The sequence below is a fragment of the Bombyx mandarina genome, chromosome 02 (genome assembly GCF_030267445.1).
Source record: "Bombyx mandarina strain Sakado chromosome 02, ASM3026744v2".
Lineage (NCBI taxonomy): Eukaryota > Metazoa > Arthropoda > Insecta > Lepidoptera > Bombycidae > Bombyx > Bombyx mandarina.
The window spans coordinates 2594081-2617915 of NC_143209.1; the positions used below are offsets into that span (position 1 = coordinate 2594081).

The 23835-nt window shown below is 39.2% G+C and overlaps 1 protein-coding gene and 1 long non-coding RNA gene across 4 annotated transcripts; one reads left to right on the forward strand and one right to left on the reverse strand.

Moving 5' to 3' along the window:
• The first annotated feature begins 811 nt into the window (after nt 1-811).
• On the forward strand, nt 812-4612 carry LOC149503393 (uncharacterized). Of its 3 annotated transcripts, none has more exons than XR_016324507.1 (3): nt 826-976; nt 1453-1571; nt 3701-4612. It is a non-coding gene; the product is annotated as an uncharacterized LOC149503393 (long non-coding RNA). The 3 variants fall into 3 exon arrangements; XR_016324506.1 differs by having other exon boundaries at nt 829-976; nt 1463-1571; XR_016324508.1 differs by lacking the exon at nt 1453-1571 and having other exon boundaries at nt 812-976.
• An 8508-nt stretch (nt 4613-13120) lies between these two features.
• Nucleotides 13121-19745, reverse strand: LOC114241993 (uncharacterized). Its single transcript, XM_089734938.1, has 4 exons — nt 19573-19745; nt 18442-18537; nt 15582-15716; nt 13121-14010 (listed from the first exon to the last, which is right to left on the reverse strand). The coding sequence occupies exons 2-4, from the start codon at nt 18478-18480 to the stop codon at nt 13780-13782; spliced, it is 405 nt and encodes a 134-aa protein (XP_089591064.1). The 5' UTR covers nt 18481-18537; nt 19573-19745; the 3' UTR covers nt 13121-13779.
• Nucleotides 19746-23835: the final 4090 nt, after the last annotated feature.

A 23835-nucleotide genomic window follows, 5' to 3' on the forward strand; every position in this document is an offset into this window, starting at 1 on the left:
ATCTAAGCAATGAAAAAAAAAACAAAAAAAAATTAGAAACTTCGAAATAAATGGTTTCAAGCTGTGCACCGTGATAATCCTAAAACTTCAGACTTTGCCTTAATAAATCCTTTATCACACATAGCTAATCGTAACCAACTAACAACTCGTTTTTTTAGCAATAAATTTTCAATATTATTGTCACGGCCCAACTGGTGTTAAGTGGTTACTGGAGCCCATAGACGTCTACAACGTAAATGCGCCACCCACCTTGAGATGTTAAATTCTAAGGTCTCAGTATAGTTACAACCGCTGCCCCGCCCATCGATCCGAAACGCACGCTTCACGGCAAAAATAGACAGGGCGGTGGTACCTACCCGTGCGGACTCACAAGAGGTCCTGCCACCAGTAAAAAAGGAGCTTCGAGGACTCTTTTCACGGCTCTTTTGAAGGAGCTATTACATTTTAATCAAATCAAATCAAATCAAAAAAAATTTATTCAGCATAAATGAAAGTACATACTTGTTGAACGTCAAAATAACTACCGCAAATTCACAAGAACTAGCCTCCGTCCTGAGAAGAATTGGCAAGAAACTCAGCGGGCATGTATTTTTTTTTTTAATAAGAAATTATTATTTATTAATTTTTTAATATTAGTTTTTTTTTTAAATATGAATTTTCATCATTTGATTAGTCGCATAAATGACCTCTGTGTGCCTTTCCAGAGCGCTCCAACTTTAGGTGGATTTTTCCGTATTGAATTTGTCAACAGGCAAAATTTTATGGTTTCAACTAAAAATAATTACAACAACACGTACACACTTACATATAAGGTAAAAATAATGTTTATAGTGCCGTAATAAATAGCGGACGTAGAGGAAAATCGTGTTAGATTTCAAATAAGCGAACACTGGAAGAGTACATATAATAAATACAACTGTTTAAAATAACTAGTGATCCCGCAGTAGTCGAAATTCGACTATAATTAATTGGAATTGTAAGTTTGTACACTATTATGATTGTATTTTATACTTCTATAATCACAAATTTCGCCAAGATTACACTATAAAAAATATTAACAAAGACAAACCATATTCTATTCTCAATTTGACAACAGACGTCAAGAACAAAAGTTTGACAATAAATAGTACGCATGCGTGTGTGCGTCAAATAAACGGTATGTAGTGTGTGTAATGTTTTCTTTATTGATTTAATGTATCTTTTATGCATTATTTTAAAAAATATTGGCATTGTGCACTTCTTCTCTATATTTTCTATAAGTGTGGAAAATTTCATACTCCTCCGTCCGCGCAATTTTCGTAAAAAGGGATACAAAGTTTTTGCTTCACGTATTAATATATAGATATATTTGGGTACAAATGTGTGTATCAGTTTTAGATTACTTTTGGGATCCTAACTCGGGGTCAAGAGACCTTGTTTATTTTCTAATAACATATTCAACATAGAGAGCAGTATTTTGCAGAATCTACCACCGGATCGGAATCGCGACTTACTGAGAAGAACCGGCAAGTAACTCAGTGGGAGTTTGTCGCCAATTACCAGGGTCCACCACACCGATTGTGTCGAACGTCGTGAGTATTTGAGTATTTAGAGAGACAGAGAGATAGAGAGAGAGAGAGAGACGAGAGAGAGAGAGAATACACTTTATTGCACACCAAAACACAATTTACATTAAAAAAACAGTAAAAAAGCGGATACATTTGTACAATAGGCGGTCTTATCGCTAAAAGCGATCTCTTCCAGACAACCGTTTAATTTACAGAAATTCTGGAATAATAAAAATATAGCAGGTATGTTGCGGTGTACTATACACAATACATTATTATAGAAAATATATACATACAATAAACAGATATATACCGTTTACATATGATATGAAATATATAACTGATTTATATACCAATATACATACTTAAATACTAATATACTTACATAGAAGTGAAGTCGTCGTGGCCTAAAGGATAAGACGTCCGGTGCATTCGTATCTAGCGATGCAGCGGTGTTCGAATCTCGCAGGCGGGTACCAATTTTTCTAATGAAATACGTACTTAACAGATGTTCACGATTGACTTCAACGGTGAAGGAATAACATCGTGTAATAAAAATCAAACCCGCAAAATTATAATTTGCGTAATTACTGGTGGTAGGACCTTTAATTAATTTTATTTTCTATTTCAATATTAATTAGTTAATTTATCATGTACTAGAGGTCCCGCAGTAGTCGAAATTCGACTATAATTAATTGAAATTGTAAGTTTGTACACTATTATGATTGTATTTTATACTTATACTAGCAGACCCGGCCACACGTTGCTGTGGCTAAGGTTTTTGTTTCTAAATAAAACGCGGCCGGCTATGCTAATACCAAAAATTGCCAAAGTAACAACAGTTGCATTTCACTGTATTGCGTTTACTACGAAATAAGTTTCACTTATACTTTAGCCCCAGCAACACATGGTGTTTATGCCATTAAATTGTAGCTTATGTGAAACGTTGGTATTTTTAACACAGCGCCATCTATGAGATATTAATGTCAGACAGTATTACAATTATCTGTAAAAACTGATTTAAGGCGCCATCTGTTTTAGACTTATGAAACTTACAATTAATAACAAAAATCAACATAAGAAATCATTTTATTGTTAATTAGTAAATATTGCGACCATTAATCGAAATAAAAACCATCCTATCTTTCAAGTTGGATCGAACTGCACATGGTGTGCGAATTTTATTATAATCGGTTAAGTGGCTTAGGAGTCCATTGAGGACAAACATTGTGACACGAGATTTATATATATTAAGATAATCACAAATTTCGCCAAGACTACACTATAAAAAATATTAACAAAGACGAAAAATATTTAATCTATTCTCAATTTGACCACAGACGTCAAGAACAAAAGTTTGACAATAAATAGTATGCATGCGTGTGGGCGTCAAATACATGGTATGTAGTGTGTGTATTGTTTTGTTTATTGATTTAATGTATCTTTTATGCATTATTTTCAAAAAATATTAGCATTGTGCACTTCTTCTCTATATTCTCTATAAGTGTGGAAAATTTCATACTCCTCCATTCGCGCAATTTTCGTAAAAAGGGATACAAAGTTTTTCCTTCACGTATTAATATATAGATATATAAGTATATTGGAATATAAATCATATGGTGATTTCATATTGTGGTTATATTGTATGTATATAATGTCTTGAATGTGTTGTTAATAGTACACCGCAACATACCTGCTGTATCTTCATCTGTCCACAATTTAATTAAAGGTAATTAAACGGTTGTCTGGAAGAGATCGCTTTTAGCGATAAGACCGCCTATTGTACAAACGTATCTGCTTGTTGACAGTTTTCTGATGTTAATTGTGTTTTGGTGTGCAATAAAGTATCTCTCTAAACAATTTAATTTAATAACGGAATATTTGAACATGATTTTGATTCCTTCAAAACGTCGGATTAACTCGAAATTTGGCATACTTATAATGAAGGACCGACGATAACTCCATATTTAGAAAAAAAATTGAAAAAATTTAAATTCAACTTAAAAATAAAAAAAGAATTATAATAAAATCTTTTTTTACAATAACTAAATTTTTTTCTTACACTATTTTTAATTCAAATTTATTAAAATCTTTTTTGTTTTTTAATTTTTTTTTATACTATTATTTATTAATAAGCTAATCGTTCTTTCTAGATGGGGTGTGCGTTGTTACTAATCTGGCTGGGCGCAAGCATGCTGTGGCCAGCGCGCTGCCACGAAACCCAGCCTCATCCCAGCGACTCTGATCTTCTGCTGTATCTAATCGATTTGGTCCTGGCGCCCGCGCTAAGGATGCCCAAAGACGTCGGTGCGGTCCTCGGATCCGGAAACTGCCCATCCGACTACGTCCCAATGGAAATTACCGACCATAACAAGACTTCGTTTCTCTGTGTGGAAAACGATGACTTAATATGATTGTAATAGTATTCTAACCAGAATATATCGAGGGATGAAAGGATTTAATCGACTTTTGCAACTGTACAGGAGAGCACGTTTAGAGATTGAAATTTGGAAAACATATTGTAATGAAAACAAAACATCTCCAGCTATTTATTTGAACTAGAGGTCCCGCAGTAGTCGAAATTCGACTATAATTAATTAGAATTGTAAGATTGGACACTACTATGATTGTATTTTATACTTCTATAATCACAAGTTTCGCCAAGGCTACGCTATTAAAAATATTAACGAAGACAAACAATATTGAATCTGTTCTCAATTTGACAACAGACGTTAATAACAAAAGTTTGACAATAAATAGTATGCATGCGTGTGTGCGTCAAATACATGGTATGTAGTGTGTGTAATGTTTTCTTTATTGATTTAATGTATCTTTTATGCATTATTTTAATACATATATTAGCATTGTGCACTTCTTCTCTATATTCTCTATATTCTCTATAACTGTGGAAAATTTCATACTCCTCCGTCCGCGCAATTTTCGTAAAAAGGGATACAAAGTTTTTGCTTCACGTATTAATATATAGATGAAATAAACGTCATTGAAGCTCAATTAAAAACATCGAACTGTTGATGCTAATCTTTAAAACAAATAAATAAAATTGATGTGTCTGTTTGTAATAATAAAATAAGCACTCTTTACTAAATGCGTAAGTATATATACCAGAGTACATATAGAATTTTTTTTTGTCTGTCTGTCTGTTTGTTCCGCCTAATCTCTGGAACGGCTGGACCGATTTTGACGAGACTTTCACTGATAGGTAGCTGATGATATAAGGAGTAACTTGGGCTTGGACTTTTTTTAGACTGACTTCGCCCCGCGTCGTCACCCGCGACTATATTCGCAGGTAGCGTCGCGGGACTCAGCTATTACCAAATAAAACGCACCTTTAATTACAAAGATAAATGTTGAGTGCTAAGCGAAATTTAGCTTAAATCAAATAGTTTTCACACGTCAATAAAGAGAGTAGAATAGAATTTGTAACGAAAGATCAGGCCAGTAAGTACATGCGAAAAATCGGTTTTACAATCGTAAATTCAGAACAAAGCAAAGATAATAAATGACATTTGAAAAAGTTTCAAATCGAAAACACTTACCTACGTATATTCTATATATATATATATATATGTGTGTTTTTTTTATTGCCTAGATGGGTGGACGAGCTCACAGCCCACCTGGTGTAAAGTGGTTACTGGAGCCCATGGATATCTACAACGTAAATGCGCCACCCACCTTGAGATATAAGTTCTAAGATCTCAGTATAGCTACAACGGCTGCCCCACCCTTCAAACCGAAACGTATTACTGCTTCACGACAGAAATACGCAGGGCGGTGGTACCTACCCGCGCGGACTCACAAGAGGACCTACTACCAGTAAAAATATATAAATAATAACCGCCCAGACGAAAAACAAACAAACCTGTTTATCACACGAATGTTTGCGCGACGCGGGAATCGAACCCACGACCTTCGGCGCAATAGTCAGAGCCGCTAACTACTGCGCCACCGGATCAGTCAAATTATAAAGTACTAGCTTTTGTCCGCAACTCCGTCCGCGTGGAATTGTTACTTTGGCATAACGCTAAATTTTACCCCCCACTTCATTTACGTAGAAAGTGAAAATATTTTTGAATTATAGAATGTTAAGGAGCTATTTAAACCCCTATTTTGAAACATTCTTTATTGGTGCTCCACTTGTAATGGCCTTACCGTGATGTTATATAGCATATAGCCTTCCTCAATAAATGGGCTATCTACCCCACTTCAATAAAGCGGCACGACACGAGAACCCTCTCATCGTGGCCGCCGCTAACTACATTCCCGATCCTGCGGAAAGAATGGAAAGCAGTCGACGTCGCCCAAAACACGTCATCTCGGATCCTCCCGATCCACTGACGGTGCTTTTAGGTACTTCAAGCACCGGTCACCGTTCTCGTCGAACCCGTCGCTTGCGACGAAGGGCTCGACGAGTAAATTAACCCTCAAACACAGCCCACTGAATTTCTCGCCGGATCTTCTCAGTGGGTCGCGTTTCCGATCCGGTGGTAGATTCTGCGAAGCACGACTCTTGCTAGGGTTCGTGTTAGCATCGTCGTCAGGTTTGAGCCCCCTGAGCTCACCTACTAGTTACGGTTAGGCTGGAATAGTCCCAGCTTAGGTAGGAAAAAAAAGGGCTATCTAACACTGAAAGAATTTTTCAAATCGGACCAGTAGTCCCTGAGATTAGCGCGTTCAAACAAACAAACTCTTCAGTTTTATAATATTAGTATAGATAACATAAATACGATTCCTCGCCTTTGCATGGAAACGTGTCTGGTACGATTTAAATAAATAACCAGTTCAAAGTTGTACACAAAAGCTCGCGTGTACTTGCGTCGGCGCCAAGCAGGAAGCTTTAATTGGGTGGGTGGCTTTTAAAGTATACGTCAGCAGACGGACTGCTCACATGATTACGGTATATATTTTAAAAGTATACTGCACACAAAACTACCACGTTTACTCTATATTACTGGCGGTAGGACCTCTTGTGAGTTCGCGCGGGTGGGTACCACCGCCCTGCCTATTTCTGCCGTGAAGCAGTAATGCGTTTCGGTTTGAAGGGTAGGGCAGCTGTTGTAACTATACTGATATCTTAGAACTTATATCTCAAGGTTGGTGGCGCGTTTACGTTGTAAATGTCTATGGGCTCCAGTAACCACTTAACACCAGGTGGGCTGTGTGAGCTAGCCCACCCATCTAAGCAATAAAAAAAAACTTATTAAAACGATTGACTAGTACCGGATCATTGAACACAAGATATTTGACACATGCCTTTAAGACACGGTTCTTTAAGGTACCACAAACACCGGTCATCGTCCTCGTCGAGCCCGTCGCTTTCGACGAAGGGCTCGACGAGCGAATTAACCCATAGACACAGCCCACTGAGTTTCTTGCCGGATCTTCTCAGTGGGTCGCGTTTCCGATCCGGTGGTAGATTCTGCGAAGCACTGCTCTTGCTAGGGGCAGTGTTAGTAACACTTCCGGCTTGAGCGCCGTAAGCTCACCTACATGTTAGGGTGAAGCTGAAATAGCCTCTCAAGGCTATCAGCAAAGGTAGGATTTAAAAAAAAATACTCCATGATCAAAGAAGTATTAAAGAAATTCTCGGTAAAAAATATATATCAGCTCCTAGTCTACCGAAGAATTTTTAATACAGGTGTCGACTCGTTAAAGAACTCCAACCAAACGGAACCAAAAATGATGCACCATTAATTTAAATCATTACTCAGAATTCCATTGTGATTTGGAGACTTTAACTATAGGTAATATTGATTGGAGACTTAATCTTATTTGGTATCAGTACCCCGGTACCTCCCAACCTGAGTTGGCTTGGAAGCCGTATTTCAAAACACTTGAATTATAAAATAGTGAGTTATGGCATGAAACCGTCCACATGTATTCATTGACATATCAAACACACTTCATTACAGATGAATGTCAAGGACTTACCTTATTCTCAAAATAATATATGCATTGTTTGTTCGTACGAGTATCTTGATTGCGTTTATTAAAATACTAAGTACGCCTCGTGACTTTACTCGTGTTTTCTCGTAATTTATAAAGAATTTAGCATGTTACATTTTCTTGGGATAAAAAGAGAAGCAACTGTTACGCTGTTGTCCATAAGCTAATAGTCGATATCTTGATTCCTTCGTGAAATAGTCGTATTTCAATAATTGCCGTCGAGTAATATCTCTTGTCGCGCTAAAATATATATTGTATTTTAAACAATTTTTGTGAGATAATTCATTCAAATCCGTCAAGCTATTGCCGGCGGTAGGACCTCTTGTGAGTCCACACAGGTAGGTACCACCACCCCCCTTATTTCTGCCGTGAAGCAGTAATGCGTTTCGGTTTGAAGGGTGTGGCAGCCGTTGTAACTATACTGAGACCTTAGAACTTATATCTCAAGGTGTGTGGCGCATTTACGTTGTAGATGTCTATGGGCTCTAGTAACCACTTAACACCAGGTGGGCTGTGAGCTCGTTCACACATCTGAGCAAAAAAAAAATACATAATTACTCCAGTGAACGTGGTAAGAAACACAGAATATTACTTTAATAAAACACGATGAAGGGCTCGTGATATTATCAGAAGTCCGATAATTTATTGGTGATAAGGAACAATTCATTCGCCTTTAGCTACATTTGTGATTCGCGCTCTGTTTGATGCGTGCAATTTATATCAGAGTTACGAAAAAGTTTACGCGGTATTATTTATTTATTAATACGGTTTAATTAGCGTCAGACGTATGTATGTTTGTTTGTAACGGAATCTTTGAACATGATTTTGACCCCCTTCAAAACGTCGGATTCACTCGAAATTTGGTATACTTATTAAGGATCGATAATATTTTAATATTAAAAAAAATTGTAATATTAAAATTCAACTAAAAAATGAAAAATAAATAATTGTTTTATAAAAACTAAAAAAATACGCTTCTGCGGCCTGGCCACGGGGATCGGCGGTGCGAACAGCGAAGCGGTGGACGAGGCGACCATTCGCGCAGCACCGTTTGCAGGCCACGGGTACTCACGTTCGCCGCCGCGACTAGTAAGGAAGTCCGACAGCGAAATGTCTATATCGAAATTATCTCGATATTGCTTACAAATTAATAGTTTTTTGGTTCAGGACCTATTATTTGGAAAAGATTGTGAAGTACATGATTTGAATAAGAATCGGAGTGTACCTATAGATGGAGAATTCCACAAGAAGTACGAGAAATACTTTGGGTGGCTAGACTTCCAAATAGCTGGTCTAGCTAGTATTTCAGCTTTTTTTTTTTTATTGCTTAGATGGGTGGACGAGCTCACAGCCCACCTTGTGTTAAGTGGTTACTGGCCCATAGACATCCACAACGTAAATGCGCCACCCACCTTGAGATATAAGTTCTAAGGTCTCAAGTATAGTTATAATGGCTGCCTCACCCTTCAAACCGAAACGCATTACTACTTCACGGCAGAAATAGGCAGGGTGGTAGTACCCACCCGTGTGGACTCACAAGAGGTCCTACCACCAGTAATTACGCAAATTATAATTTTGAGGATTTCATTTTTATTACACGATGTTATTCCTTCACCGTGGAAATCAATCGTGAACATTTGTTGAGTACGTATTTCATTACAAAAATTGGTACCCGCCTGATATTCGAACACCGGTGCATCGCTCAACACGATTGCACCGGACGTCCGTTAGGCCACGACGACTTTAAAAATATAAAATAAAAAATAAATAAAAAATATAAAAATTTCGGTTTTAATTTTTCGCGGCGAAAACAACTAAACTCATTTAATCACTGTACTATTCGCCGCGACTACCGCTCGACTCCGTGGCTCGCGCCGTCCGTATTCATGCATTTGTTGTGCTCGCCCGCCGCATCGCGCGATTCGCTCGGTACATTTCGCCGGTCGCTTCGCCGGTCGCCCGTGCGCGTGGCTTGTTGGGTACATTTCTATGCTCTTATTTTAGTCGCTAGACGCTTCGCCGTTCGCACCGCGCGAATATTCGTATCGGCGAATGTCCCGTGGCCAGGCTGTTATAGAAAATCCCAACTAAAAAATAAAAAATAAATAGAATATAAATAAAAAAAGCGTGGGGTGCATGGTATCAGTACTTATAAATATTTTATGAACAGATATGGGTAGAATAGTTATTTTGATAATCTCCTGAAAAGCACCCCACGTTTTTTTTACAAGAAAATCATTTTTTCTTACACTATTTTTAATTCAAATTTACTTTCTATTTTTTAGTTGGATTTTCTATAAAAGCGTATTTTGTTAGTTTTTTTTCAACTATTATTTATTTATTACTGGAAGCATTCCAGTTTCACCGGGACAGGTGGGCGAGCAAAGGCTCAGCCAGGAGGGGTGGGATTTGCTAACAACTGCCCGAGCGCCTCCGAAGGAGACCTAACAACTCAAGAGCAGCTGCTTCGCGAATGAATCTACTACCGGATCGGAATCGCGACCCGCTGAGAAGATCCGGCGCGGAATTATTTATTTTTTACGAGGAGTTTTTGTTAAAATGAGTTCCAGGTGAGGACATAAAAGGCCTTACCGTATTTTAAATCAATTTAATGGTCGCGAACTTCAATAAGAATAATGCAGTTAAATATGTTATTTTTATTGTGTATTGAATATAGCCTTCGACAACATTCGATCGAGATGAGGTCCGGTGCACACGCCTTGTAGACGTGGCCATGCAATATGTGACAAATACAATATATTTTTTTGCTTAGATGGGTGAACGAGCTCACGGCCTACCTTGTGTTAAGTGGTTACCGGAGCCCATATAACACCTGCAATGTTAATGCCGTCACCCACTTCGAGACACGAGTTCTAAGGTCTCAGTTTTCACAGTACAACGGCTTCCCCATCATTCAAACCGAAACGCATTACTGCTTCACGGTAGAAAGAGGCAGGGCGGTGGTACCTACCCGTGCGGACACAAAAGACGTCCTACCACCAATGAATTCAATAAACTTATACATTCTCAACCAATTTTGAAATTAAGACGCCATTTAAAAAAAAATATGCTTGCATATCTTTTCATTGCCTTTGATTCGGCTTTACTCTATCTCCTGCTGGACCAATATTAAGATCCCAATATTAAATCCTTCCCGCGCGGATTCCCAAGACGTCCTACCACCAGTAATTTAAATTATATTTTTAAAATAATCATATTATATTATATATTACATATTATATATTGATTAAATGTTTTTTAGTTACTCACAAAGTGTATTGATCCCCAAGATTGATCAACAAGACAAGGCGAGTTGTATTAAGAATCACATAAATCAGTCCACCTAGAAAAGCTCTCAGCTAACACACATAAACACACACATAACACATTTGCGGTAGGCAGCGGCTTGGCTCTGCCCCTGGCATTGCTGAAGTCCATGGGCGACGGTAACCATTCACCATCAGGTGGGCCATGTGCTCGTCTGACCGTCGAGACCAATCCTCATTTTGTTAAGTCAATTAAAAAAAAACATTTTTACTGATAGCATCTTCTGATATCATACCAGAATACTCCAATTGTGATAATACTTTCCCAAGATGGTCAGAGGTGGCTTTAGGTATGGTTCAGGGTGTGGCTGCAGTGGTGTTAAGGAACACTGATCTCGGAACTCTCAATGAAGCTGTTACATTTGTACCTATTCTATTTTGACCACGCTCTTACTAGAGGGCGTTAGGGTAATTATTGCACACGGTCGCTACACCGGCTAGAGATATCTTTTCTTTTTTCCTACCTAAGGATAGCCTTGAGAGGCTATTTCAGCGTAACCTTAACTAGTAGGTGAGCTTATGGGGCTCTAACCGGAGGTGTTGCTAACGCTGGCCCTAGCAAGAGCAGTGCTTCGCAGAATCTACTACCGGATCGGAAACGCGACCCACTGAGAAGATCCGGCGAGAAACTCAGTGAGCTGTGTGTATGGGTTAATTCGCTCGTCGAGCCCTTCGTCGCAAGCGACGGGTTCGACGAGGACGGTGACCGGGAGATATCTTTGGGCAAGCTAGCTCAAACCACAAACCATTAATAGCTTATAATCGAACGAATCCCACAAAAACCTTTAGTTTTTAATGTGACAAAATTCGTAAAACTGTCCAATGTTCCGTATAAGTTTAGTCTCCGATGGATGGGTGGTTGTTCAGAAGAAGAAAAAAAATTTAAGACTTAATGCATAAAGCCGACCAAAACTCGATACATTTCTCGATGCACTTCAGAGTCCCTTCCTGCATCATTATCACCAACACAATTAACTTTATGGTTTATTTATGTTTTCATTTTAAGAAACTTTATGAATATCCATGACGTTATTAGGTCGTTCTGATTTTATTTATTAACTAGCTGACCCGACAGACTTCGTAATGCCTCAATCGATAAATAAAAGACCTAAACTTTTGTATAAAATAAACTTAAAACGAACAAATGGAATCCGTCCGACAGGGGACACATCAAAGGGAAAACAAAATTGTTAATTTTATTTAATTCTGAGCATTTTCATATTTATCTACCTTTTAAATCTTCTCTGGACTTCCACAAATAATTCAAGACCAAAATTAGCCAAATCGGTACAGCCGTTCTCGAGTTTTAGCGAGACTAACGAACAGCAATTCATTTTTATATATTATTATATAGTTAGATGTCCAAAGACAGATGAATTTATGATAATCTGATTTTTCTCTTAACTTTAGCTCGTAAACATTTCGCATGACTTCATCCGTCTTGTGTGGTTCGAAAATTTCATTGCTTAATAGCGACTCTTTCAATTAAAATAATTATCCCCATTAGGTACCACCATCCTGCCTATTTCTGCTATGAAGCAGTAATGTGTTTCGGTTTGAAGGGTGGGGCGGCCGTTGTAACTATACTTGAGATCTTAGAACTTATATCTCAAGGTGGGTGGCGCATTTACGTCGTAGATGTCTATGGGCTCCAGTAACCATTTAACAGCAGGTTGGCTGTGAGCTCGTCCACCCAACTAAGCAATAAAAAAATAAAATAAAAAAGTTTAGTTTTTTAGCGGCAGAAATGATCGGAGAATTGAAGAAACGCGTTCAAACCACAGTCCGACTAGGAAGTGATTTTTTTTGCTCACATTAAGACACATTAATGGGGTATGAGCTGCATTCATAGTTGTTATTTATTATGTATATAGACGAACTACTCGCGGCCCTCTTCTGGGCAGAGAAGCCTATAGACATCGATATGTAAATGCCGGAAATTTCTACTTAAATAGCAAAGTGCGGAGGCAGGGATTTTGTAGATTACGCCACATAATTTTAAATTTAGGTATTATTGATGTGAAACATCTATAGCCGCACGTAAAACCGATTTCTGGCGTGGCGACGCATGCCGTGGCGACGCGTCGCCACGCTATATGATGGTATATATATACAGTCTATATGCAGTAGTGTGTACGGTGTGGCGACGCGTCGCCATGCGCAATCGACTGTGCGATTCTCTCCCACTCGATCCGGCGTTAAGCCATCTCTCTCGCTACACTGAGCTCGGATACCTATAGTGTAGTAGTGTATACAGTGTTGTTTACTACAGTACACATAGCCTGTGTTTTATTTGAAAACAAATTATTTTTTCGTAATATTTTATTTTATCATTATGACATATTTAGTTCCTATCACAATCTGTTCTTTTCTGCATATTACTTTTACAAAATAATGTCGATGTTTCACATCTGCCAGGCGTCCCGTGACGGCTCACATATTTTTTTTAGATTTAAGTTTATAGATTAAGATTACAGGCAACGGCAGAATAACAGCGATGGTTTCAGCTATCACAAAGCTGAGCCGCGGCCTTTTTATCTCCACTGTGTCAGTATAATTAATATATTGTAATATTGTTTAGGATTAGAATTTTTATGTCATATTAATTGAAAATGTATTTGTATTGTGGAGTTAATAAACTCAATTATTATTATTAAATGCAATTAGCAGACCTAAATTAAATAGACTTCACTCACGACTGGCGTAAACAATATGACATTCGATAAGATTGAAGCTTTAATTGGGTATAAAGTTTGCTAAGAGCTCAGACAACAAGAGATAATATCCCCTTTAGTAAATATCGCACCGGGATTGTGAGGATACCCTAATAATATTGTTTTTTTTGTTGTTGATATTCAATGATGAAATTCAATATTCAAATGGTGCATTTAATTCCACGAGCATCGTCAATACATCCAACATGATTACATCTATGAATTATTTCACCAGGTCACATAAGATATCTCTGTCCCTCTTTCTCTGCCCGAATACGGATGTATCTTGTTCGAGGTTTTCTTTTTTGTCGCTTTCGCTCGCCCGATGCTTTCCGACAACATTTGGATGTTGTATTGCTCCGTGACAAATTTTTCAAAGGCCGCAAAGGCCTGATGCGTTGATTCTTTTGACAGTCTGTCAATTTTGACAGCTATCATGGCGCAGCTCTCCGGTGTCAACTGAAATTCAACATGAATTAATCAGAACGCTTTTGGGTGGTAATGGAATCACTTTAGAAGGGCTACATCTACGACGCTACACTACGCTACGGCGACCGAATCAAAAAATTCCGTAACGAAAATAAAACCTAACGCCCCCACTCCGTCTACCATGTAGCTTGCGTTCACACGTTCGCTTGTGTAGTGTTTGCGAATAAGCGCGCGGCGTGACGTCGCATTGCATGCGCATCATGAAAAGTCTGCCCATCTCTCTCTCGCGCGGTCTAGCTTATGAGTGTGAAGGGGACAGTTAATGTTTTGCTTTTGTTCATGTTTATAAATATAGCGTGGTCTATTTTATTATTGTTTTAATATTAAATTATTATTATCTAATTATAATTGCATAAGTTGATAAAAAATGCTATGCAATAGCTTTACCAGGGCAGTCCCCGAGTGCCACACGTGTTTTTTTTTATTTTTATTTCATTGATGGGTGGACGAGGTCAGAGCCCACCTGGTGTTAAATGGTTACCGGAGCCCATACACATCTACAACGTAAAAACCGCTACCCACCTTGGGATTTGAGTTCTAAGGTCTCATTATAGTTACAACGACTGCCCCACCCTTCAAACCGAAATGTATTACTGCTTCAAGGTAGAAATAGGCAGGGTGGTGGTACCTGGACGGCACGTGCGAGAGGTCGCCGCTCAGCCCTCGTAGGGACTATGGAGTGCCGGGTGCGGGGGGCCTGGCACTCGACTGTTGGTCCGGTGGTGAAGCGGTGCAAGGTGGCTCCTGTGCGCCGCTCACGGTGTGTCTCCCGAGACGAGGTTCTACGGGATTTTCCCGGGGATGAAATCCCGTCTAAACATTAGTACGGGTACCGCCTAAGGCGAGACTTTCGGCGCGCATCGCGGTACCGTAAGTTTAGTGTAGTCGGTGTGGTGGAGCTCGATGGGGTTTAGTCGGTTGTCGTTCTGCGGGGCAAGTGCTTCGCGCGCCTTTTTCAAGGCGTAGTCTCCTGTGAGAAATTGGGGGAGGTGAAGGACCTCGGCCCTTCTCTTCTCCCCTTCTTCCTCTCAGGAGGCGCCGGAGTCCGACATAACCCGGTCCGTTACCCCCCTCGACCGGGTATCCGTAAATGGATTCCCCAGCGTTAAAAAAAAAAAAAAAAAAGGCTCGTGGTACCTACCCGTGCGGACTTACAAGAGGTCCCACCACCAGTAATTATGCAAATTATAATTTTGCGAGTTTGATTTTTATTACAGGATATTATTCCTTCACCGTGGAAGTCAATCACGAACATTTGTTAAGTACGTATTTCATCAGAAAAATTGTGAGCTCACGGGACTCAAACCGGAGTGCTGCTAGCACTGGCCCTAGCAAGAGCAGTGCTTCGCAGAATCTACCGCCGGATCGGAAACGCGACCCACTGAGAAGATCCGGCGAGAAGCTCAGTGGGCTGTGTCTATGGGTTAATTCGCTCGTCGAGCCCTTCGTCGCAAGCGACGGGTTCGACGAGGATGATAACCGGTGCTTGTGGTACCTAAAAGCACCAAACCGCGACCTGAAGCGATTCCCTCGTGACTCACCTTCTGTAGGATCGGCGTGATTTTATCCATACTCTGACTCCCTTGTAAATACGTGTTCGGCTTGCGTGAAATTAACCAGCTGTATTTCGATTTCTCGGTTGTATTTGTTCTAGACTCCCTCACTGCAGCCTCCATCTGAATAGAATGGCATTTGAGAATTAAGAGCTGCGTTATTAAATATATTAGTGGTCGCCCGGTAGTCGAAATTCGACTATAATTAATTGAAATTATAAGTTTGTACACTATTAAGATTCTATTTTCAAAGACTATTATACATACTTCTATAATCACAAATTTCGCTAAGACTTACACTATAGAAAAATATTAATAAAGACAAACAATATTTAACCTATTCTCAATTTGACAACAGACGTCAAGAACAAAAGTTTGACAATAAATAAATAGTATGAATGCGTGTGTGCGTCAAATACATGGTAGTGTGTGTAATGTTTTCTTCATTGATTTAATGTATCTTTTATGCATTATCTTAAAAAAATATTAGCATTGTGTACTTCTTCTCTATATTCTCTATAAGTGTGGAAAATTTCATACTCCTCCGTCCGCGCAATTTTCGTAAAAAGGGATACAAAGTTTTTGCTTTACGTATTAATATTAAATATATACAATGCCAGAACCATAGTCACACAGACAGCCCACTGAATTTCTCGCCGGATCGTCTCAGTGTCTCAGTGTCAGTGTAATAGCAGAGGAGCTGGGGATACCTGTCAGCGACGCACTCTACCCAGCTACAAAACGGAATCGATGGAGACAGATGGTCGACGGAACCGGACGGAGTCACGATCCTCAGCAGTGACGGACCGATCGAAGAGAGAGATGACATTTCCTTCTTCAAACGAGGTTTGAGGAGAGTGCTTAATGGACAGCAGTGTTTTAGCTCTGTTCCTGGCATAGCTGACGTCCGTGGGCCACTACGACCACGGTAACCACTTACCATCAGGTGGTGCTAGTCTGCCTACAAATAATAAAAAAAAGGAACAAAGGAATTACAAATATATATATTTATTAACCCTATCTCTGTAACAAAATATTTCAAAACTTTGCAATTATTCTTATGCACATAATTATTAAATACTAGAGGTCCCGCAGTAGTCGAAATTCGACAATAATTAATTGGAATTGTAAGTTTGTACACTATTATGATTGTATTTTATTCTTCTATAATCACAAATTTCGCCAAGACTACGCTATAAAAAAATATTAATAAAGACAAACATTATTTATAATCTAATCTCAATTTGACAACAGACGTCAAGAACAAAAGTTTGACAATAAATAATATGCATTCGTGTGTGCGTCAAATACATGGTATGTAGTGTGTGTAATGTTTTCTTTATTGATTTAATGTATCTTTTATGCATTATTTTAAAAAAAAAATGCATTGTGCACTTCTTCTCTATATTCTCTATAAGTGTGGAAAATTTCATACTCCTCCGTCCGCGCAATTTACATATACAGGCCAAGAACGTCAGCTATTTGATACGGAGTAAAAAGAGAGGCTCAAGCGATACGGTAAATAATACATATCGTAATCATTGTAATGATTTGTAAATGTAAATATTATGACAGCTTTTATGCTCGCCGATACGAACAGACGACCCGGGACACGGTATCACTACATAGTATAAAACAAAGTCGCTTTCTCTGTCCCTATATCCCTGTGTATGCTTAAATCTTTAAAACTACGCAACGGATTTTGATGCGGTTTTTGAAGTGAAACTTCTTTAGGCGCATGTGGGTAAAATTTTTACAGAACGTCACGCAGGTATGCAACGGAAGTGACGTCAAACTACTATTGAAATTAAGTACTTGTCAAATGTCAGTAGTAGTAGTTGTTGTATTTTTCCAACTGGAAAGGCAAATATATCATACCATACAGCCTATTATTTTAATTTTTTTTTGTGAAAAATTTTAATATGAATTGAAATGAAATGAAATGAATTTGGAACATTAACCAAATAGCATAAAATTAAATTACTCAATTCAATTGGCAAAATATTAGTCATTTACAATTTAGAAATCTAAACATAATGTGACTGTCAACACTGAGATTTGAGATTGACGTTTGACAGACTTTTGGCGGGAACATATTATCTTCCTTTTTCCCTTCCTCTAAGTCTCGGAAATCTAAAGTTTTAGATTTGTATAAATATAAGCAAGACTTATAAATTAGTTCGCCAAAAAAGTTTCACTTCTGACATGTGTACTTTGTACGCACGCACTTTTTTTTTAATAGATATAGTGATTGAAGAGGAAGGTTAATAACATCCATTAAATATTGGAGAAATCAATAATAAATTACAGTTTCCGAAGCGAAGCGAAGCGAGGGCGGGTCGCTAGTCTAATATATATTGAGAGTAGGTACACCTACGTGTTAGGAAAACGATTCCATAATCGATTTTGTTTGTCGTAATCGATTACACAAGTAAATCGAAATATTATTCGAGTGCCATAAGGTTCGTCCGAGATCTTCCTTGATTTTGCGGTGACTAAATATGGAACTTCTAAATAGCCATTATTGTGAGATATTTAAATTATAATTTGCGTAATTACTGGTGGTAGGACCTCTTGAATGCGCACGGGTAGGTAGGTACCACCACCCCGCCTATTTCTGCCGTGAAGCAGCAATGCGCTTCGGTTTGAAGGGTGGGACAGCTGTTGTAACTATACTGAGACCTTAGAACTTATATCTCAAGGTGGGTGGCGTATTTACGTTGTAGATCTCTATGGGCTCCAGTAAACACTTAACACCAGGTGGGCTGTGAGCTCGTCCACTCATTCAAGCAATAAAAACAATTTGATGCCCACGGATTCTAATTTTTGTCTTATTTCGATGACCTACCTGTCTCAGCAGATCGTTCCATGTGTATTCTTTAGACATGTCCAGCTCAGCGATGTGGCCGCCTGGAATATCTCAAGTAAAATCTCTGCAACTGATCTGATAAGGCGAAAACAAACTTTAACTGGTGCTTCAATCCTAGATCAAGAATTAACGCAGTTTCAAACCTAATCAATTTAAAACTTTGGAACAAACTCCCCTTTTTAAGTATTTTCTTAGTTATCCGGCATATCTTTCTTCTTCTTTTCTTTTATTGCCCTCATAGGCAGACGAGTGTACGGACCACCTAATGGTGAGTGGTTACAGTCGCCCATGGACGTCAGCAATGCCGCTGCCTACCGTATCTTCTGACAATATAAAAGTGAAACTCAAAATGATTTTATCTCGTTCTTTCGCAAATTAAGTCCTATAGATACAACGATACGATATTGGCTTCTCTTCTACTTCCGTTGCAGAGAATTTCATTAGTGTTTCTCAGCACAAAGACACTTAAGGAAATAGCGATAATTAGGTTTTAATTTACTGGTGGTAGGAACTCTTGTGAGTCCGCGCGGGTAGGTGCCGCCACCCCGCCTATTTCTGCCGTGAAGCAGTAATGCGCTTCGGTTTGAAGGGCAGGACAGCCGTTGTAACTGTACTGAGACCTTAGAACTTATGTCTCAAGGTGGGTGGCGCATTTACGTTGTAGATGTCTATGGGCTTTTTTTTTTATTCCCCTTGTAGGCAGACGAGCATACGGCCCACCTGATGGTGAGTGGTTACCGTCGCCCATGGACTTCAGCAATGCTAGGGGCAGAGCCAAGCCGCTGCCTACCGCTTAATACTCTCCACAAGCCTCGTTTGAAGAAGGACATGTCATAGCGCTCGGGAAACACCGTGGAGGGGAGCTCATTCCATAGCCGGATGGTACGTGGCAAAAACGACCTCTGGAAACGCACTGTGGATGACCGCAGTGGCTCCAGGTAGTATGGATGAACTCTACTCCGGTGGCGGACGGTGCGATGGTAAAAACGAGATGCCGGTATCATCTCGAACAATTCCTCAGAGCACTCCCCATGGAACATACGGTACACTTAACACTAGGTGGGCTGTGAGCTCGTCTACCCGTCTAAGCAATAAAAAAAAGGTACTTACACTTTAAATATATCGTGATGCCAGTGAGGTTACGGCAGCTTCTGCGGTATCCTTCCTCTCAGGGTTTTTACCCAAAGTTACTCACGCATCAGCGCCCTTAAGGAATTAATTTAGGCCAACCCACCAAGGAAATACCAAAAGCTTAGCAGAAAAGCTTCAATTCCATCGAAATGTCAAGCTCGAATGCTTTTATCGTTCCGTAAGCACAAAGCACAGAAGCTTCGATCACTTATCGCATTAAATTAATTTGATTTATTTATCGCTCTTATCTCTGAGCTCTTGACTTGATTAAAAAGCTCTATTAAAACTAAATCTAATATAAGTAGTGGCTTTTGTTAAGTACAGGCATTTTGCGGGGATTATTTTTTTAATTTAATTTTTTATTTATTTATTACACTTCATGTAAAATTTACATTGGCAGACTTAATGCCTAAGGCATTCTCTACCAGTCAACCAAAGGTAGTGCAGAGTAAATAGTGGTAGGTGCAATGAAATTTATATTAAGTTGCGAATACATACAAAAAATATATATGTTAACGGAAATGTATGTAATCCGTCATTGTATACAATACCTAGGAAGTGTATGTAATTCCTAAAATCGCAAGGAAATGTGTGAAATAAATTATATTATACTTACACATTACACATTTCCTAGGAAATCTATACATTTCCTAAATAGCAATCGGAAATGTAAAACATTTAAGATATTGGTGGGTACGCGGGGACAGCGGGACGAGTCTTGCAATACGGTCTGTTGCCAACTTGCAATCCACTGGAACCGGTCAGGGATTTAAGAAGTGCCTTTGCAAGAAAAACTGTGCTACATCAAGATGTCTGTGTTTTAAAAATAAAGTATTATGTACTTCCAAATGCCATTCGAGCTTACCCTGCAAAAATAAATAGCTATATGGACTGAAAAAGTATTATAAAGGTTTACTTTTATACTTTGACATTTATAATTATTTAATTAACAGACTGATTACTTGCCAAATGAAAATTTGATTTTATAAGAATAAATATAAGTTGATTTTGTGATACGTTAAAAGTTAATAGATAGTTGATTTTAGAAGTTTTAATTAGTAAGATAATATGAATATATTGTTATTATTTTACGGTATGACTGTTACCCGATTGTCTCAATACGTGTTATAATAAAAAAATATTATTATAAGAACGTGTTTTATTACAGAAAGCATTTACTTTATACATTTCCTAATACGATATTGGAATTATATACAATTGCGAGGAAATTTATACATTTCCTAGATTTCATACATTTCCGGTAACATATACATATATACAAAATCACATATACATATTAATATACATACATATATACATACATACATACATATAATCGATTATTATTATTATGCTTCACTTTTTTTCTCTCAGGAGTCGCTGGTACGTATTTATTATTTACCGGCCTAACGGCCTGGCCACGGGGATCGGCGGTGCGAACAGCGAAGCGGTGGACGAGGCGACCATTCGCGCAGCACCGTTTGCAGGCCACGGGTACTCACGTTCGCCGCCGCGACTAGTAAGGAAGTCCGACAGCGAAATGTCTATATCGAAATTATCTCGATATTGCTTACAAATTAATAGTTTTTTGGTTCAGGACCTATTATTTGGAAAAGATTGTGAAGTACATGATTTGAATAAGAATTGGAGTATACCTATAGATGGAGAATTCCACAAGAAGTACGAGAAATACTTTGGGTGGCTAGACTTCCAAATAGCTGGTCTAGCTAGTATTTCAGCTATTTATTTTTTTATTGCTTAGATGGGTGGACGAGCTCACAGCCCACCTGGTGTTAAGTGGTTACTGGAGCCCATAGACATCCATAACCTAAATGCGCCACCCACCTTGAGATATAAGTTCTAAGGTCTCAAGTATAGTTATAATGGCTGCCTCACCCTTCAAACCGAAACGCATTACTACTTCACGGCAGAAATAGGCAGGGTGGTAGTACCCACCCGTGTGGACTCACAAGAGGTCCTACCGCCAGTAATTACGCAATAATTTTGCGGGTTTTGATTTTTATTACACGATGTTATTCCTTCACCGTGGAAATCAATCGTGAACATTTGTTGAGTACGTATTCCATTACAAAAATTGGTACCCGCCTGATATTCGAACACCGGTGCATCGCTCAACACGATTGCACCGGACGTCCGTTAGGCCACGACGACTTTAAAAATATAAAATAAAAAATAAATAAAAAATAAAAAAAATTCGGCGTTAATTTTTCGCGGCGAAAACAACTAAACTCATTTAATCACTGTACTATTCGCCGCGACTACCGCTCGACTCCGTGGCTCGCGCCGTCCGTATTCATGCATTTGTTTTGCTCGCCCGCCGCATCGCGCGATTCGCTCGGTACATTTCGCCGGTCGCTTCGCCGGTCGCCGGTGCGCGTGGCTTGTTAGGTACATTTCTATGCGCTTATTTTAGTCGCTAGATGCTTCGCCGTTCGCACCGCGCGAATATTCGTATCGGCGAATGTCCCGTGGCCAGGCTGTAAGGGTGGATTCGACCAAACTTAAATTTATACTCGAGTAACTATACGAGGAATAACCTATTCCATGATTTTAATCTCGAGTAAATCCATAGTCGTTTTTCCACGTAAACGAGAGTATACTTACGCTGGGAATAACAATACGCGAATAGCAGAGTGAATGGTGAACAAAAATAAAACCCGGCAAATAAATGTTGTTGTACAACGGCATAGCGTAAGAGCATACACCGCGTCAACTCGATTTTGCCGTATTTTAGTGTGAAAAAGTAGCTGTAGTGTAACAGCCTGGCCACGGGACATTCGCCGATACGAATATTCGCGCGGTGCGAACGGCGAAGCGTCTAGCGACTAAAATAAGAACATAGAAATGTACCTAACAAGCCACGCGCACCGGCGACCGGCTAAGCGACCGGCGGACTGTACCGAGCGAATCGCGCGGGCGACTTACGATGCGGCGGGCGAGCAAAACAAATGCATGAATAAGGACGGCGCAAGCCACGGAGTCGAGCGGTAGTCGCGGCGAATAGTGCAGTGATTAAATGAGTTTAGTTGTTTTCGCCGCGAAAAATGAACGCCGAAATTTTTATATTTTTTATTAAATTTTTTTTTTATATTTTTAAACTCGTGGCCGAACGGATAAGACGTCCGGTGTTGAGCGATGCACCGGTAGTCGAATATCAGGCGGGTACCAATTTTTGTAATGAAATACGTACTCAACAAATTTTAATGTTGACGATTGATTTCCACGGTGAAGGAATAACATCGTGTAATAAAAATGAAACCCTCAAAATTATAATTTGCATAATTACTGGTGGTAGGACCTCTTGTGAGTCCGCGCGGGTGGGTACCACCACCCTGCCTGTTTCTGCCGTGAAGTAGTAATGCGTTTCGGTTTGAAGGGTGGGGCAGCCATTGTAACTATACTTGAGACCTTAGAACTTATATCTCAAGGTGGGTGGCGCATTTACGTTGTGGATGTCTATGGGCTTCAGTAACCACTTAACACAAGGTGGACTGTGAGCTCATCCACCCATCTAAGCAATAAAAAATATATATAGCTGAAATAGAATAGCTAGACCAGCTATTTGGAAGTCTAGCCACCCAAAGTATTTCTCGTACTTCTTGTGGAATTCTCCATCTATAGGTATACTCCGATTCTTATTCAAATCATGTACTTCACAATCTTTTCCAAATGATAGGTCCTGAACCAAAAAACTATTAATTTGTAAGCAATATCGAGATAATTTCGATATAGACATTTCGCTGTCGGACTTCCTTACTAGTCGCGGCGGCGAACGTGAGTACCCGTGGCCTGCAAACGGTGCTGCGCGAATGGTCGCCTCGTCCACCGCTTCGCTGTTCGCACCGCCGATCCCCGTGGCCAGGCCGTAAGATAGAGAGAGAGAGAGAGTATTCTTTATTGTACACCAAAAAACAAATAAACAGTTCGATATATTATCAAGATATCTAGTTGTCAAACGTATTAATTTTATTTGTTGTTTGTTTGAGGGAATTGTCAAGTTTTGTCGTGTGGTTTTATCTTTTTTCGTTTAAACGTTGCATTATACAATGCCAGACTATTAATAATAATTTAGTGCATTGCGTTGACTTGAATATAAAACAGAATAAATATTTATGAAATGACAGAAATCAGATGTTGGACTGACTGACGCCATTACTTTATTCTAGGAATAGCTCCGTTATTCCGTGCGAAAGGGCGGTATAGTAACAATTCCCGAATAGG